This window comes from Moschus berezovskii, chromosome 16 (genome assembly GCF_049115385.1).
Source record: "Moschus berezovskii isolate FMDL1 chromosome 16, NW_MosBer_1.0, whole genome shotgun sequence".
Lineage (NCBI taxonomy): Eukaryota > Metazoa > Chordata > Mammalia > Artiodactyla > Moschidae > Moschus > Moschus berezovskii.
Genome location: NC_142475.1, coordinates 61,699,349 through 61,716,569, shown reverse-complemented (window position 1 = coordinate 61,716,569; position 17,221 = coordinate 61,699,349). Strand labels below are relative to the sequence as shown.

The 17,221-nt window shown below is 39.4% G+C and overlaps 1 protein-coding gene across 11 annotated transcripts in view; it reads right to left on the bottom strand.

The window, feature by feature from the left end:
• Positions 1–904: 904 nt before the first annotated feature.
• The window catches only part of CYRIB (CYFIP related Rac1 interactor B), a 148,548-nt gene continuing 132,231 nt past the window's right edge, over positions 905–17,221 (bottom strand). For all 11 annotated transcript variants that reach the window (XM_088844865.1, XM_088844867.1, XM_088844859.1 and 8 more), the window contains 7 exons: positions 13,530–13,666; positions 12,366–12,443; positions 10,261–10,377; positions 9,193–9,272; positions 7,853–7,979; positions 6,352–6,422; positions 905–1,645 (listed from right to left, as the gene is read on the bottom strand). In XM_088844865.1, coding sequence (XP_088700991.1) covers positions 1,582–1,645; positions 6,352–6,422; positions 7,853–7,979; positions 9,193–9,272; positions 10,261–10,377; positions 12,366–12,443; positions 13,530–13,666 — 674 coding nt within the window. In that variant the 3' untranslated portion in view covers positions 905–1,581. The remainder of the gene's footprint in view (positions 1,646–6,351; positions 6,423–7,852; positions 7,980–9,192; positions 9,273–10,260; positions 10,378–12,365; positions 12,444–13,529; positions 13,667–17,221) is intronic.

The window sequence follows — 17,221 nt, the reverse complement described above, 5'->3', positions numbered from 1 at the left end:
CAGGGACCAGTGGGACCCAAGTGTGACACTGAGTGGAACAATCTGAGCAGCACACAGTTGAGCCTTGCTGGGAGCACGCTGTGGGTGGCAGAGAGGTGAGCAGGGATTCCATCACGACAGGCTGTGGGCATGGTCATCTGGTACTAGTGAGCCAGAGACAAGGATGGAATTCTCTGGGATTTTCTCCCAGATAACCCTTAACCCAGCATGGGTGGATGAGACAAACCTTAAGCAGCTTCTGCCCATTAGGACACTTTATGGTTAAGATCTATGATCTTAAAGTAATAAGCACATGAAGCTTCCTACCACTGGCGACACTGCGGCCTTCGGTTTCTCCTGGGAAGCCCCTCGCATACTCACTCTCCTCCCAGCGGACTGGTCTTCCCTCCACATACTCTTTCAAGTTGCCACCTTCCAGCTCCTGAAAACTGCCCTTCCAGCAAAAGTGTAGTTTCCCTTCCATTGCTACATCCATGCAAGAATAAATCAAGGATAAAAATCAAGTGTGACCAGATTACTAGGTCTTTCTTATCTGGTGGCTCAGTTTTGGTAAAGAATCCGCCTGCAATGCACTGTTCGATCCCTGGGTCAGGAAGATTCCCTGGAGAAGGAAATAGCTACCCACTCCAGTATTCTTGCCTGGGGAAACCCATGGACAGAGAAGCCTGGTAGGCCACAGTTCAAAGGGTCACAAAGAGTCGGAAAAGGACTTGGTGGCTAAACCACCACCACCACTACTCTTGCTGTACTCAGCTAGATTTTAAAAGCAATTAAAGTAATAAAAAAGACCCAGCTCTCCCCTAAAAGAAGGGGAAAAAATGTACTGTACACATACATTCCAAAAAATATACACAGGGAAAGCTCTAGAGACCTAGAAACAAAACATCAGTAATCCAAACCACACTTAGAAAAATGAAAGCTGATTTTTATTTTATCATCAACAGCCATTCTTTAAACATGAACATGCATACGTAATATTCTACGCACACATCACAGTTTTTTAACGTTAGTTAATAAAGGTTAAACACACAACATACATCCTTACAAAAAAAGTCAAAATGCAAACTTAAAACTTTAAACAAAAGTCTTACTAATTTAAAAAAAGTGTGTGTTGGGTACCATTTGTACAACACAGTTAATTTAAACATTTTTATTTTGGCTGCACATGGAAAAAGCGGCAGTAGAAAATAAAGTCATTGAGGGTTTTTAAATAGCAGAATAGGCAGTTTTGCCATGCAGGAGAAGCAATATTAAATATTAGTTTTCAAAAAAAATCCACATTTAAAAATATTTAGTTCAAGTCACAGAATTTTTCTCAGTAGAGACCCCAATGCGATGCATAATTAGCTGCCTTAGATGGCCTGTTTGAAAGGACAATATCCCTTCAGAGTATAACTTTACTGATTTTGGCACAGAAAAGTCTTAAGATCAAGAACATGATTAAAAAAGAGGGATAGGAACAGAGGAAAGAAATAAAAAGCAAGAGTAAATGAGAGAGTAATTGCAATCACTAAAAACTGTGCATTCTCAGTCACTGCAGAATACTGTCTTCCGTCTACAGCAGGTGCTTTTCCAGAACTGTTATTGCAGCATGGATTTAATCTGCTTGGAGGTAGTCTCATCATTCAAATGTTTTGTTGTGTACCTAACAAGGGGAAAAACATCCATTTTAGGGGGTTAAAAGCACAAACAAACATAGCCTGCATCAGGTTCTGTAATTACATTAAGAGAAACAAGTGGCCAGAAGAGCTTGTCTTACATAAGAAGGCCTTTTCAGTCCAGCTTCACCCCTGTTCAGTCCCTGCTGGCTGATGCTCCTCCTACCTTTAAACAGAATATCCAATGGCTGTTTTACTCATTTGGAACTACCTCCCTCATTGAAAAGGTTTGGTTAGATTCTACAGTAAACAATTATCTATAACTTCCCTCTCAAAGGAAAATAGCTGTCCAATATCAAAGGCTGGCAAAGTATAGCCCATGGATTAAATCCAACCTACCATCTATTTTTGTATGGCCTGTGAGCTAAGCATATTTTTACATTTTTAAATGGTTGAAAGAAAAAGTAAAAAGAATAGTATTTCACGTTAATGTGGAAGTTCCATCAAACTCAAATCTCAGTGCCTATAACATTTTACTGGAACAGAGCCATGCTGATTCACTTAAGTATCGTCTATGGTCACCTTCCTGCTACCAGGGCAGAGTTGAATAACTGTGACAGACGCCATAGGGCCTACAAAGCCTAAAATATTTGCTTATTCTCTGGTCCTTTACAAAACCAGTTTGCAAACTCCTGTTCTCCTTTATATTTAAGACAGTTCATCCTCACACTTTCATCAAGAAAAGGCCAACAGCATCTAACCACAAGTGAAAATAACGTATATGTGAAGATGAATGTTATTATTTCACTTTATACATAAATACAAAACTCCTTTTCTAAGAGCATATGACTTTTCCACTGAAGCAACTACTATTTAAGAATGAACTTAATAAATTAATAAAGAAGGTAATTATCTAGCACTGAAACTGAACTCCCAGCTCTAGTTTTCTTTGTTTCTCTTTCTCTTATGATCAAAGGAACTTGGTTCCATGGCTCCGTCTGTAAAACACAGACATGGCTCGCTGCTTTCTCCTCCTCGCACAGTGTCAGATGGAGGGAATTGTATCATTACTACAGAAAAATATTCAAAACAAGCAAATATATATATGTATATGCAACTATATTATCTAAAACTTGACTCCGAGGAAAAGGGTGGAGTGAGCATCTGTAATAAATAACCTAGTCACTTAAAAAAGAAAATAATGCAGCAAAAGTGTGTTCTATTTTGTAGAGATAGAAATAACAACACTTGCACAGCACTTTGGGGATTCTAAAATACTTTCTTAACAATATTTTCTTTGTTCTGAGTGAGGCATGTTAAGAGCTAGGTTGGTTTAGTTTAAGCAGTGTTTCTCAAAGTACCAATGTTATCTACAACACACAGGGTGCTTATTTATAAAATGAGGTGCCTGTGCTGCCCCCCTTCCCAGACCTAATGAGAAGACTAGACTCTCTGGAGGTGGTAACCTGGGAATCTGCATTTCCCTTCCATCCAGATGATTCCAAAGCACAATGATTAATCTGAGAGTAAACCTACGGCTTGATAATGCAGTATCAAGTATATGGGATTTTAAGAATAAAACCCTGAATCTGAAAATAGACTACAACATTTATTAGTTGTGTCATCTTTAAGTCTCTCAAGAGCTTCAGGTACCTACTGTAGGATGGAGACACCCCCTCTGGCCCATATCCACCAGCTGCCTCACTAAGCTGTGGTGGAGGCAATAAAGCCCCAGACATGAAGCTGCATGGTAAATGCACGGTGAAATAAAACTGTTACTAATTATAACCACCACTACATCACAACAGGTATATTGGTTAACCTCACAAAACCTCCCAGGGGGGAATACCAACCGGACACAGAATGTGTTTCACTCTGAGTAAGAACAGATCAGGAGTTATCTCTGCAGCGAACTTTTATTTTCTGACTTCTATGATATTATTTAAAAGGAAACCTACAGCTGCCAGGTGGCTCTCGCCTCACCTGGTAGACAGTGAGTCTTCTCCCCCTTTCTCTCAAACTCAGCCTGTTTGGGGTGGACGTCAACTCCTTTGTCCTCACTGCCACTGCCCTCCTCTGTTCCACACCAAATTACTTTTACACTGTGAAAAACAGAAGTGAACTCTGCGCTTTAAATTACTGATGGAAACACAGTCCCTTCAGGGTAGATAAATGTTACACTAAAACTTCCTAGACCTCTATTATTTCTTACTTTAGGGAAAAAAAGGGTTCCTGTCACTTGCTGGCTTTGGAAGAGCCTAACCAATCAGAAAGGAAAGGGCGTGGGAGAGAGCTCAAGCTGACTATGACATGGCAAATCTTTGGAAAGGGATCAAGCAGCAAGAATCACAAAACCGTAAATATTGATATTCAGTGAGAAGTCTCCAGAGTAAAAAGTTCAAAGAAGTTAAGGTTTTTGATAGGCTTATGGTTGAAACAATTTGACATAAGCACTTTTTTTGTTGTTGTTATATTATATTCCTTAATCATTCTGGTTTTCACTTAGAATACATCTTCTTTTTATTTATTTTTTAGTTGAAGGATAATTGCTTTAAAGCATTGTGCTGGTTTCTTCCAAACAACAATGAGAATCAGTTAACTATACATATATATTATACATATCTCCCCTCCCTCTTGAGCCTTCTTCCCACCCCTACTCCCAGAATAGACCATCTTTATTTAGACAGTCACTGCTTATAGAATACTTTTCATCATCTTAATAAAATAATTTCATGGTTCCACTCAGCTGAAATGACACAGCCTAAATTCTACTTAATGATGTACCAGATGTGACTAAGTGTCCAAAAAGAATAAACAATCTGTTCTGCTCACGAAACATGTGAGGAAGGTAATACTATATTGGAAATCAGTTTATTCTATTATGTGAATTACAATGCACTACACTGGCCTATGACTTCAAAAAGTCACTGAATAAATATCTGCGTTCACATAGTTTTTGTGCTCAAACACAAAACAATCAAGTAACAAGCAAATCATTTTTTACATTAGGGAAATGATAACTACCAATTAAACCTCTGCAGTCAAGACTCTATAATGGGTTGAGATTTTCATTTAAACACAGTCCAGGATTCAAAGGAGATTTAGTAACTAAATCAAGTAAGTCTAAACTGAGAAGACAGACATCAAATAATGACTAGGCTGCTTTATTTTCATTATGAAAAATGTACAAAAGTAATAAAGATCTGTAGTATGAACACAGAAATATAATTATACTATACTAAGGGAAAAGTTAGTATACCTGCCTCGAGAAACCTGTATGCAGGTCAGGAGCAACAGTTACAACTGGACATGGAACAACAGACTGGTTCCAAATAGGAAAAGGAGTACGTCAAGGTTGTGTATTGTCACCCTGCTTATTTAACTTCTATGCAGAGTACATCATGAGGAACGCTGGGCTGGATGAAGCACAAGCTGGAATCAAGATTGCCGGGAGAAATATCAATAACCTCAGATATGCAGATGACACCACCCTTATGGCAGAAAGTGAAGAGGAACTCAAAAGCCTCTTGATGAAAGTGAAAGAGGAGAGTGAAAAGGTTGGCTTGAAGCTCAACATTCAGAAAACAAAGATCATGGCATCTGGTCCCATCACTTCATGGGAAAAAGATGGGGAAACAGTGGAAACAGTGTCAGACTTTATTTTTTTGGGCTCCAAAATCACTGTGGATGGTGACTGCAACCATGAAATTAAAAGACGCTTACTCCTTGGAAGGAAAGTTATGACCAACCTAGATAGCATATTAAAAAGCAGAGACATTACTTTGCCAACCAAGGTCCATCTAGTCAAGGCCATGGTTTTTCCAGTGGTCATGTATGGATGTGAGAGTTGGACTGTGAAGAAGGCTAACTGCCAAAGAATTGATGCTTTTGAACTGTGGTGTTGGAGAAGACTCTTGAGAGTCCCTTGGACTGCAAGGAGATCCAACCAGTCCATTCTAAAGGAGATCTGTCCTGGGTGTTCATTGGAAGGACTGATGCTAAAGTTGAAGCTCCAATACTCTGGCCACCTCATGCGAAGAGTTGACTCACTGGAAAAGATTCTGATGCTGTGAGGGATTGGGGGCAGGAGGAGAAGGGGACGACAGAGCATGAGATGGCTGGATGGTATCACCGACTCGATGGAGGTGAGTTTGAGTGAACTCCAGGAGCTGGTGATGGACAGGGAGGCCTGGCGTGCTGTGATTCTTGGGGTCGCAAAGAGTCGGACATGACTGAGCAACTGAACTGAAGTGAAGGGAAAAATTCAGCTATAAAACCATTTGTATAATATTATTTTGTAAAAGGTAACTTTTATATGAAGCTATACAGTATTTTAAAAAGAAACTCTAGAAGGATATGTATCAAAATGTTAAAAAAAAAACTGGAAGGGTATATACCAAAATGTTAAATAGTGGTTTATTTCAAAATAGTGAGGGTTCGTATTTTCTTCTTAAAATTTTCCTGTTTTCTGAGTTTTATACAATTGCTTTTATTAAAAAAAACAAAACAAAAAAGCAGTCCTTCCATTGAGGTGGGCAGAAAAGTGAAAGCCACACTCTTCGGCAAAGAAATGAAGCTGTTATTTTCAGTGGGACACATTCTTCATTATAAAATATACTGTGATCAATATTTGAAAGCAAGACTGCCAACAAGCAACATGAGATCTTCACATTTCTAACATTTATGTATTATTCATACACTGAAGCATCTTAACACGTTCACTCTATCCACGTGTACCTGTGCGTGTACCCACCTGAGAGCATTGAGAAGACCTTCTACACTGTTGGGAGGTTGGTCCTTAAGAACCTTGATACAGCCTTTCATCTAAGTAGAAAACGAAACAGCAAAGGTCAAACACTGATTTTCCATCTAACATTCATTCTCAATACAGTTAATACTTAAACCAGCTCCGTAACTACGGCACTCATGAGAAATTACACACTAGAAATGTCAAAACAATTATTCTAAGAATAGGGGGAAAAAATCTACCCAAGTGTTATTTTCAGTTTGTCAATCAAACAAAACTTTCTGGAAACCAAATCAGATGAACAGAAGCACCGAACACACTAATGAGAAAACTAAAGGTTTACTAAAGTAGGACTTTCTGGAAAAGCTGTTGAGTAACCTTTTAAAGGATGGAATGGACACACTGGTAAGAAAAAGAGGCACCTTCCAGGTAGATGAACCCAATAAAAAAAGTAAGAAAGCTCATCACATGCAAACGGCTAAGGTGAATCGCACAGGGCAGTTCAGAGAGGGCCTCAAAAACCAGGAGGACTCATGGGGAGCTGATGGGGATGGCAGCAGAGATGTGTCACGGGCTTCACAGAAAGGGAACAACTCGATGAAAATGATCCGCAAGGAAGATGAGCCTGATTACTGTGAGAAAGCATAGCATGGCAGAAACACCACAGGCTTCGAAAGCCATGGAGACGTGGGTTCAAAATCCAGGTACCTTTCACTAGCAATTACATTAAAAAATCTCCCTAAACTTTATTTCTCTATTAATACAGGGGAAATAACACCTACATCCTAAGAGTATTTTCAAAGTTAAATAGAGAGCAAATGTTAAAATTCCTGGGACACAATAATGATTCAAAAAATGTTGATTTCTCTACATAGGATAGATGGAGACAAAAAGACTGACTAATCATCAGTCCTCTATACATGAGATGCCAAGAGTCTGTCACAGGATAACTGGAAGACAATTCTCAGTAAATACTGGTTAAAATTCTCATGAGCCAGATGTGAGAGTGAGGCGAGAAATTACAAAGTAGAGAAACTCAGATTGCAACCACAAATTATGATGACTGGGAGGAGGGACAGTACACAGTCTCCAGCTTTCTTCACTGGGGCACCTCTACTGGCTTTTAATATACACTTGAAAGTAAATCTTTTGTTTGAAAATGGCCTTTGGTCAAAGGAATGAAAGGATACAATAAAAAGATTTTTTTTTGTTTCATTATTTATTTACACATACTGCAAAATATGTAGAAGTACCACTTTATGAATGAGGCTTCCCCACAAGGAGATACTCTAAAAGAGTGCAGTTACCTTCAGTCATTCTATTCCACCTGTAACTGGGCTATAACAAATACCGTGAGAAGAGAGAAAACCAAAATCTACCATTATCACAAACTATAAAACTAAATTCTGAGACAGAGTGTAGCTGGCTAGCTCTTTATATAAAAGCCTATAGTTTCCACTTATGTTTGAAATTACTGGGAATTACATAAAAAACAAATTCAACTTACATCAATTTTTGAAGTTTTGGCAAATGCTCCCACTGGATGCACGTGGTCATAGAGTATTATGACGCCCACCATTACCCTCAAGCAGAATGACACCGTCTCTTCATTTGTAAATCTGCTTCTGTATTCCCTGGAGGGCAGGAAACATAAAGGTGAATGAGGCCCATCACAGACTCATGAGCTGGCTGATGCTCAAAGTTGTATCCTGCTGATATATAAAAGGGACGCTGGGACTATACCCTCACCTTCTCTGCAACGAGATTCCCAGAGAAATGAGGGGGCGGAACAGTTTCCACTTATACATCCTGGTCTCATATGCATGTTGGTATCTTGCCCCTTCTGCTCAGTGGAGATCAGACAATTTTAGAGAGATTAAAAGTAGCCCCAAAGTAAAAGTTTGGGGAGGGGTGCTTTGAAAGGCTGTCATCATAAATGTGATGAGAAAAGGAACTAGCTTAATAGAAAAAGTATTGGCATTTATAGACACTAACTTGATCTAAACATATTACTGTATTGCAGGATTTTAATATTCTAAAATTCAATCATAAGTCTTCTCTCAAACGCGAAAAAGGAAACAGCACTTTTAGTCTACAAGGAAGGCAGTATGGCATAGCAGAAAGAGTTCAGACCACAATGGAGACACCCAAGCACGTGTATCATGTCAGTCACCGTGCACAAGTCCCTTCACTCCCCAGGACCCTGCTGCCCTAGATGAGAATGACGATGCTATGAGGATAAGCAGTTTCTCTCTTACTTCAAAAGGTCTTCCAATAAGATGAGTATATAATACTGTTTTGGGAAATAAAAAGCCCCACAAAAACTAAAGTTATATAATAAAACTATATACTATTCAGGAATATAGGAAGAAGTCTTTCTGCCTGCTGACAGGAACATTCAGACAGAAAACATTGTAGTATATGTTACAAATGGTGTGACAGAGAGGAGAAACCCAGAAGAGAATTTAGGTTAGTGTTGGGGAGAAAAAAGAAGATGAGAACTAATAACTAATGTTGAGAGGAAGGGATAAGCATTTAAGAATATTTCTAGCCCTCTAGCAAAAAGGCAAAGTGCTCTTTGAAAAGGAAAGAGAATATCTGACAGGCATAACCAGACGAGCCCCTGAAAAGCACACAAAACCCTATTCTGAAGCATCTGACTGGTCTGATGAACCTGAAAACCAAATGTACTTTATACATTTAACCAGAACCTACATTAAGCTGTGTAATTAATTTTATTACATACTTGGGATATATTTAATTCCATCTTCCAAATATGACATATTCATATCTTTGTCAATCATTTCAACAGGACTGTTAAAGTGAAAAAGATCAGCAAATACTCACGGTGTTTCAAGCATGACTCTGCACACACTAGCCATGGTGCTTAGACAATCTGTGGTATTTTCTATTGGTAAATTTTTATTCTGTAAAAGTGTACAGAGAACAAAAGAGTGATGAACAGCTATTACTTATGAAAAATTTAAAACCTAGCATAACATGAAAAATTATCAACTTTAAAATCTGATTCCTCCTCTAAATTTTGTTTTTAAAAATGCACTAGAAAAAAAAATGCACTAGATTCTAGGTACTGTTCTAAGCTCTGAGGACACAGCTAGGAGTAAGACAGCTGAGATCCTCCCATCTCTCAAGAAGCCCTTACATTTGAGAGCTGGGCGGGAACAGCCACGACATGCAGACGAGGCCCCAAGAGACACGCGACATGTGGATTTGCTTCTAAGGGCCCTGGGAAGTCGATTGGAGACCTTTCCCCTGTCCAAAACCTATTTATTTTTAATTGAAGGAAAACTGCTTCACAATATTATTGGCCTCTGCCATATATCAACGGGAGTCAGCCACAGGTATACATGCGCCCCCTCCCTCTTTAACTTCCCAAACTGGAAACCTTTTACGCAGAGGAGGAAGGGAATGTGGTTTGCGTCTTAAGAAGACTATTGGCTACACTCAGGAGACAGGCCAAAGTGGGTCAGAGCGTGAATGCAGAAATCCAAGTAGGAAGAGGTGGGGTGCTCCGGAGAGGTCACTTGAGCTAGTACAGGGTCAAGTTCTCAGACTCAGGGTACACTTTAATAAGGAGAACCAATAAGACTGCCTTGTCTGATGGAGGGGATGTAGGGGTGAGATAAAGAAAGGAATTGGGGATGAAAACCCTTAAGTTATCTGCTTGCACAGTATCAAGACCTCACTGTGGTCAGCAGACCATGGAGGTGTCGATGATCCATCCTAAGGGTGCCGGCAGGCGTGTACAAGTGGGTCTCAGAGAAGAGGACCAGACTCAGTGCACCAGGCACATCTGTCAGCTTGGAAGGTCTGCAGTGCACTCACTGAGCCCAGCCCACCTGGACACAGGCTGAGAGGAATGACACGAAGAGTAACCTCCTAGGCAGTGCCTACCTCTGACACAAACTTCGTTGTAGCATCACTTAAGGTCTTCAGCATTGGGGTTGCCTCAGCATAAAACAAAGACATTCGATTTGCCAATTCATTATTTACTTCATTTTCTCCTTCTGCCTGTGTGGAAAATAAGGACACTTAGTATCAGCTCCTAAGTTATTAAAATAATACAAAAGGACCTAGGCAAGGTGCCTGACTAATGCTTGCTAATCTATTAAGAACAAATATGCTTACATTTTAGACCCTCAAATGTACACAACACTTACATTATCTTTAACAAGAAAAAGATTAAAATATAAAGAATATATAAATATGAATGATATTAAGCCATTAAATGAAACTTAAATGGGCTGCCTGCTGTATACAAGAGACCATCTAAATGCCATAGAGGATGTACAGATGACTATGACATCACACCCTATTAGGAGCAAGCAAGTATCCACATAGCTTATCTCAGTAACATGCTAAGAGACGAGGAATGAGGTGGGGGGCGGGGGGGACTAAGACTGGAAGGAACTAAAACAGATGCATGGAAGGGCTAGGCTCTGGCAGATGCTGATGAGCAGGTACACAGGGCATTTCAACCAGTCAGGGGGCAGAGCATGCTTGCAAATGACTTGGCAGAGTGTAAATTCAAATAGGTCAGTGTAATAAGGGACAGCAACCAGTGAAAGAAAGCTGGAAGGGAAAGCTGGGGTCAGACTAAACCTTAGCTTCAGGTCATATTTTTCTTCTGTAGGTAATGGGAAGCCACTTAGCGTTAGAAGGAGTAACAATTAAGCCAATCTTCAAAATAAAGTTAACTTTATTTAAAATTAATTGATGGCAGACTGTACCAAAAAGATAGTATGCTAGAAAATAAGTTCTGCAGCTACAGAACAGTTGCCAAAAACAGTGGGAATTAGGCTCTCAACTGGGACAGAAGTACTAAGAGATGGGAAGGGGGCAGTGAAGAAATCTGAGAAAAATGGCACGTGACAGAGACTGAACTGACCTATAATTATTGAGAGCCAAAGGCACTACAAAGCTGCTTTCAATGCCTTTGGTCTGAATGATGGCAGCACAGCTGTAATAGAAAACTGGGTCATTTTATTTTACTTTATTTTACATAGGGAGTATGAAAAAGACAGACAGTAAGGTCAGCCTAAACTGGCTTGTGCAAAACCAAATTAATACATATAACAGACGCTTCATTAAGAGAAATCTTTCTTCTGATCCAGGCCTGTCTTAAGAGCAACGACTTCATAAAATATTTACTCCATGGTCTCCTTCGGTTTTGTTTTTTAACTGGAGGACAACTGCTTTACAGTATTGTGTTGGTCTCCGATTATCCTTTGGGGTTTTTTTTTAACCTTTTATGCCACTTAACACTCCCTACAAACTTACATAGTATTTCTTCATTAAACTATCTATTTGAGGTCAGGGATGATCCCAGAAATTTTCTCTGTTTTTCAAATTAGCACAATATAGGTCCTCAAAATATCTTGAGAAAAAGACAGTATTTTTCTCACACTTAAGGTTGGCATTTGATGTCTAGGAGAAAAGAGTATTAAACAGCTTAAAATGAGACGTCGAGAGGCTAACAAGCCACAAGAGATGCTATGCTAGCCGAGCAACAGGCTCAGAGCCATCTTCTCACATGGCAGCATCAGACACAGACATCTTTGGGGTCCAAGACCCCGCTCCCCTTCCTGCCAGGGTTAGTGCTGTTCCTATCCCGGGTCAACCTCTCCCCCAAGAGTCTTCCAGTCTAAGAACACAGGGACAAATAACTCATTACCACTAATTCATGAAACTTTTCGGCAGTTAAAATGAGAAAACAAAGAAATTTGTCTCAATGTTATACAGATAAAAAGCAGTTTTACTGAAGTAGCTGTGGAACAAAAGAACCAAGTGGTAAATACCATATGGTTTGCTACATTTTGCTCTTTCTTCCCACAGCTGTGGATGCCCGTAATTATTACCTTTACTACTATCTTTAGCTTTATCTGAATGATATGTTATCTGAATATATCTCAATGAATGAATGAATGAGTAAAAGATTAAACTGAACAAATTGAGATCTGAATTATTATTATCACACCATAATTCAAGCTTTAACTTACTGGAACATTATTAATCCTCATGCGACTCAATGTTCTTCTGTAATAGCTGAAGTCATTCTGTATGGCAGGATTTGTCATCTAAAGAAAATATTTATGAAAGAAAAAGTTATTTACTAAAGGATAGTATAAAAATTAAATGAAGTATATACTAGAGTTGTAATTAGTTAATTTACGTTCTCTAATTTGTAATACCACTTTAAGAACTAAAACCGTTATCATCCAAGATAATGATCTGCACTTAAATTATGTAACACTGTGCTTACGGCACTGATTCGCTAACTGTCTCATGATGGACACACAAGACTGTGCACAATGGTTTTCAGTCACAGTCAGTACACTGTCCTTCTTTCTTCTCATTAATTTCAGGTAACACATGAAAAGGCTGCTCACCAAAAATGGTATTACCAAACAGACAAAAACAAAAAGGAATGTGTAGCTACTTATTGCAGGTTATTACAATTAATATACAGGGCAGTCGTCAAACAGACTAAAATTTTATAAACAAACCATTTGTGTTCAAAGTATGAATAAAGGAGAACAGCTGTCTATGATACAATGTTTATAAAACGCTGGAGTTAGGAATCCAGCTCTTCCATTTTCTAAACAAGGTACATGAGGTGCTGGAAAGTCAGAGGACCTGCCTTATCATTAGTTACTATGACAGAGCCTAAAGCGGAATTAAGGTCTCCTGATATGGAATTTAATGCTTCTTTCTTTAAATGCACTCCTTCTAGCAAAAAGGATGTTTATAAGTAGATGGGGGGAAGAGGAGGGTGTGAGAAAGAAGACGGAAGAAGGGAAGAAGGGAAAGAAGGACAGGGGTAGGAGAGAAAGAAAAATCAACATTTTTATACATTAAAGAAGAATGCTGGAAAAAAAACTGGGGATGAGCAGAAAAGAAAAAATATTAGAAGATGTCAATATTGTTGTTTCAGAGATAATTTTTAAAATGAAGTTAAATGAAAACTGAACATTGAGGAATTTGCTATTTGCTATGCTACACCAAAAAGCCTGTGTAATTTTTAAACCCAGCTTTCCATTTTTGTTGAGGAACAGCAGACATCATTTCACCCCACTTTAATAAGGGCTCCAGGCATTTCCTCCTAGTACTCATTGAAAGATGCATGATTTTCATAACAAGGAGGACCAGCAGGACAATCCTACCTTGAGTTCATCAAACCGGAGTGTAAAGTGAAGAATTTCTGCGAACTGTTTAGCAAGAGCCTGCTCTCGCTCTAGATGCTGGGTGGGAGAATACGGGGTACTTGTCAAGGCTCCCAGAAGACCTCTTAATGCTGCTTCTAAAGAACAAAACGTTAAGATGTGGTTTGTATCTATTTATTAAAAAGTGATCATTTTTAAAATGTTTTGATTTCAATTTCCATAAAAATAAGGTTTCTTTAAAAGTTAGATTATCTAAACATAACACTCAAATTGAGTACTGTTTACTAGAATAGAAACCCTGAAGTGACTAACTCAATTTCTGTAAACCCAAATTCAGAATCATGAAGAATGTGAATCTGAATGAAATATCAGGATCAAAACACAAATCTTACAACATTATTTTCACATTCTACACAGTGTTGATTTTTATGAAATGGTAACTGTGACTATGTCTTTTTTGGTGAAACGATGGTCAGTCATATCTGCATGTGGGTATGAATGAATTACCACTTCACATACTTTGTGCTGTTTATTTATAAACACAAACTACCTTTCTTCAGCTATGAAAAGAAACCAAATATGTGGTTTAATCATTAGCTTCCTGAATGTTGTACAGCTTGCTATCTCAGGGCTATAATATAAATATTCTAATTCATTACACAGATAAAATTGTCCCTTGAAACAACTGCTACTTTTGGAATGCCAGGCTAATATTGTGTTTAAAAATGGAAATACTAAAAATAAATAAATAAAAATATAGAAATACTGATTTCACTTCAAAAAAATGCCAGAAATCAAACTAATACTGTTACATACTACAGACTCATACAACAAGGCTAGATTCTATTCAGAGAAAACAAAGTTTATAGAGTTAGATGGTGGTCTGCCATTTATGAATAAATGCTAGATTAATAAAGATATTTATTAATGAAAACAAATTTATGTCCTATCATTAACTTTTAAAAAGCTGAAAAAATTACCAACTCTATCATTTATTTATGCGATCCAATTATGAACTAATACCCATACTTGTGTACTTAACCTAGTCGGTCATTTAACTTTCACTGTCAACTATGACATGGGCATTACAGATGGATAAACTGAGTTTCAAAGAGGTCAGACCCCCAAGGGTATATTTCATAAATGCCAAGTCCTTCTGACTTCACAGCCCTATTATTTCCACCATAATAAGCTGTTTCTCATATAAAATGACATTCTAACTAGCCTTCCATAACCTTATACAAGATTAAATTATTGATAAGTACCAAGAGTAAGTGCTTTTTATGCGTCTATTATGTGCCAGGTACTGAGCTAGACACTATTTGTAATCCACACAGTAACTTCAAATGATAGTTATCATCCGTTTTTAATAGTAAGTTAAAAAATGTATTGATGGTCTAATACGTGTCAGGCACTGGGTAAACAGATGAAGAGGGACACACGCTATGCTCACACAGAGACTAATTATACAGAGAGAAGACAGACAACTTACTCCAGCTGGGACATGTACTCAGAAGGGTATGGTACCGTGGAAAGGTATAAAAATGGAGCTTCACCCAGTTGCAGACTCAGGGAAAGACCTGCCTGAATACATGACACCTGGACCGAGATTGGACTGTGCGCTAAGAGTGAGCAGGAGTCTGCAAACAGACAGGGCAGAGGGCCCAATCCTGAACTGAGAGGAGCATGACTGAGTAGAGAAACTGCAAAACAATAATGCACATGGAACAGAGAGGCAAGAAGGAAAGGAACCTAAGACTAAAACCATACGCACATCATCTGTGTGCCACACGAAGCACCCGGCCTTGTCACCTTAGTGTCCCTAGAGAAACTAAGCAGGGTAGTGACATCATCAGATTAGTATTTAAACTCCACTTCGGACTTCCCTAGTGGTCCAGTGGTTAAGAATCTGCCTGCCAATGCAAGGGACTACGGTTCAATTCCTGGTCCAGGAAGATTCCACATGCCACAGGCAACTAACCCTGCGAGCCACAACTACTGAGCCTGGGTACACAGAGCCTCTGCTCTACAAGAGAAGCCACTGCAACGAGAAGCCCCAGGCACTGCAACTAGAGAAAGCCCTCAAGCAGGAACAAAGACCCAGCCAAAAATTAATAAATAATTAAAAAATAAAAACTCCACTTTATCTGCAGCATGGAGAACGGACTGTGGGAGTATGGATGACTTATCAAGTGGAGAAATAATGACAGATCAGGCCACATGGTAGATCCAGAAGGGGGAACAAGGCATGACAAGGAAGAGGAAGCTCCTTCAGAGACCAGAGCCATATATTCTCTTACCGACTGCCAGCCATCCACTATCAAAGACCAGTCTGAATCCTCAGAAGAGAACCCAAAGGATACGGACTGCAGGGGATTTCAAACAGCCAAGCGAGGTAACCACTATTACTGTGCGCTTCAGAACCTTCCGAATAGGATTTGGTGAATCTAGCCCACTGAAGAGGAGTCAACATGTTGGACAGACTCACTCACTGTGATACCTGGAGGGGGTCGCTGTCAACCCCCGGAATGGGAGGAAGACTAGCAGACACAAAGCAGTTTGTGTACTGTCTGGACACACAACCTTCCCTTAGACAGCTTTCTCAACTGGGAAGCCCTCTGCCTCTGACTGAAACAAGCAAGTACAGGATGTTTCTTAGGTCAGCAAGGTTAAACCACGTTGGCAAAGCTCAGTATCTTCCGAATTAGTCAAGTGGTCCCTCTCCTGGAGTCCAACCCATGGTTGATCTGTAGTGCTCAAGCCAAGCAACCTTCTCTTTGAAATTCTGAAGGACCACATGCATCTTCACAGTTTGTGTGGTGTTTATCCTCATCTCTGGCTCAGCAGCGAGGAAGAAAAGAGACAACAGCGGTTAAGTGCACTTAAAGCAGAGGACTCAACTCACTGGAGGTCCAAGTAGGACACTGAAGCTCACAGAAGTTAAATGATGGAGCCAAGAGCACACAGCTAATAACCACCAACACCAGAATTCAAACACAGGCCATTAGGCCTTGAAAGCCTAAAATCTATTATTATTGCTTCTCCTAAATACCTAACAAATATTTGATATATCAGACGCATGTATTCATTAATCCATCATTCGCTCACTCGTTCAACACTGAGTTCCTATCACACGCAAGCAAGGATATGAATCCTGTCAGCAAGGAAACTGGAAACATGAACCATGCTACTAGCCAAGAGCTGAGGAGTAAAGCAGCAGATCTTAAACGTGTGCTTTGCTCACACCTTTACAGAAGTCCTAGCCTACACAACCGAAGTTCACGGCTCCCACTTGACAGAATGAAACGCCGAGAGCCTTTTGCGACTACCTGTGTTACTGCAGCCTCTGGTGAGGTGGAACTCAGCACTTGTGCCGATACACACACCACTCACCTGATGTAACTCCAGTAGTTAAAATATGAACATGTAAGCCTGCCTGGTTGACCTAGTTTCTAATTATTCTTTTTTCTTTAATTGGCAAATGCTGAGAGACCAATATGAACATGAGAAGGATCTATGCAGCATCGCAAGCATTTTAACTTCAAAACAGCTGGGAACTAGCAACACACAAGAAAACTCTTAAAGTAGTGGTGATACTACTGAGAAGTAGAACTACTTAAAGTAGCAGAAAAGTTACCCAAGAGAAAAACACCTAGGCCCCCTGAGGTTACAAGCTATGGATTACCCAAGAT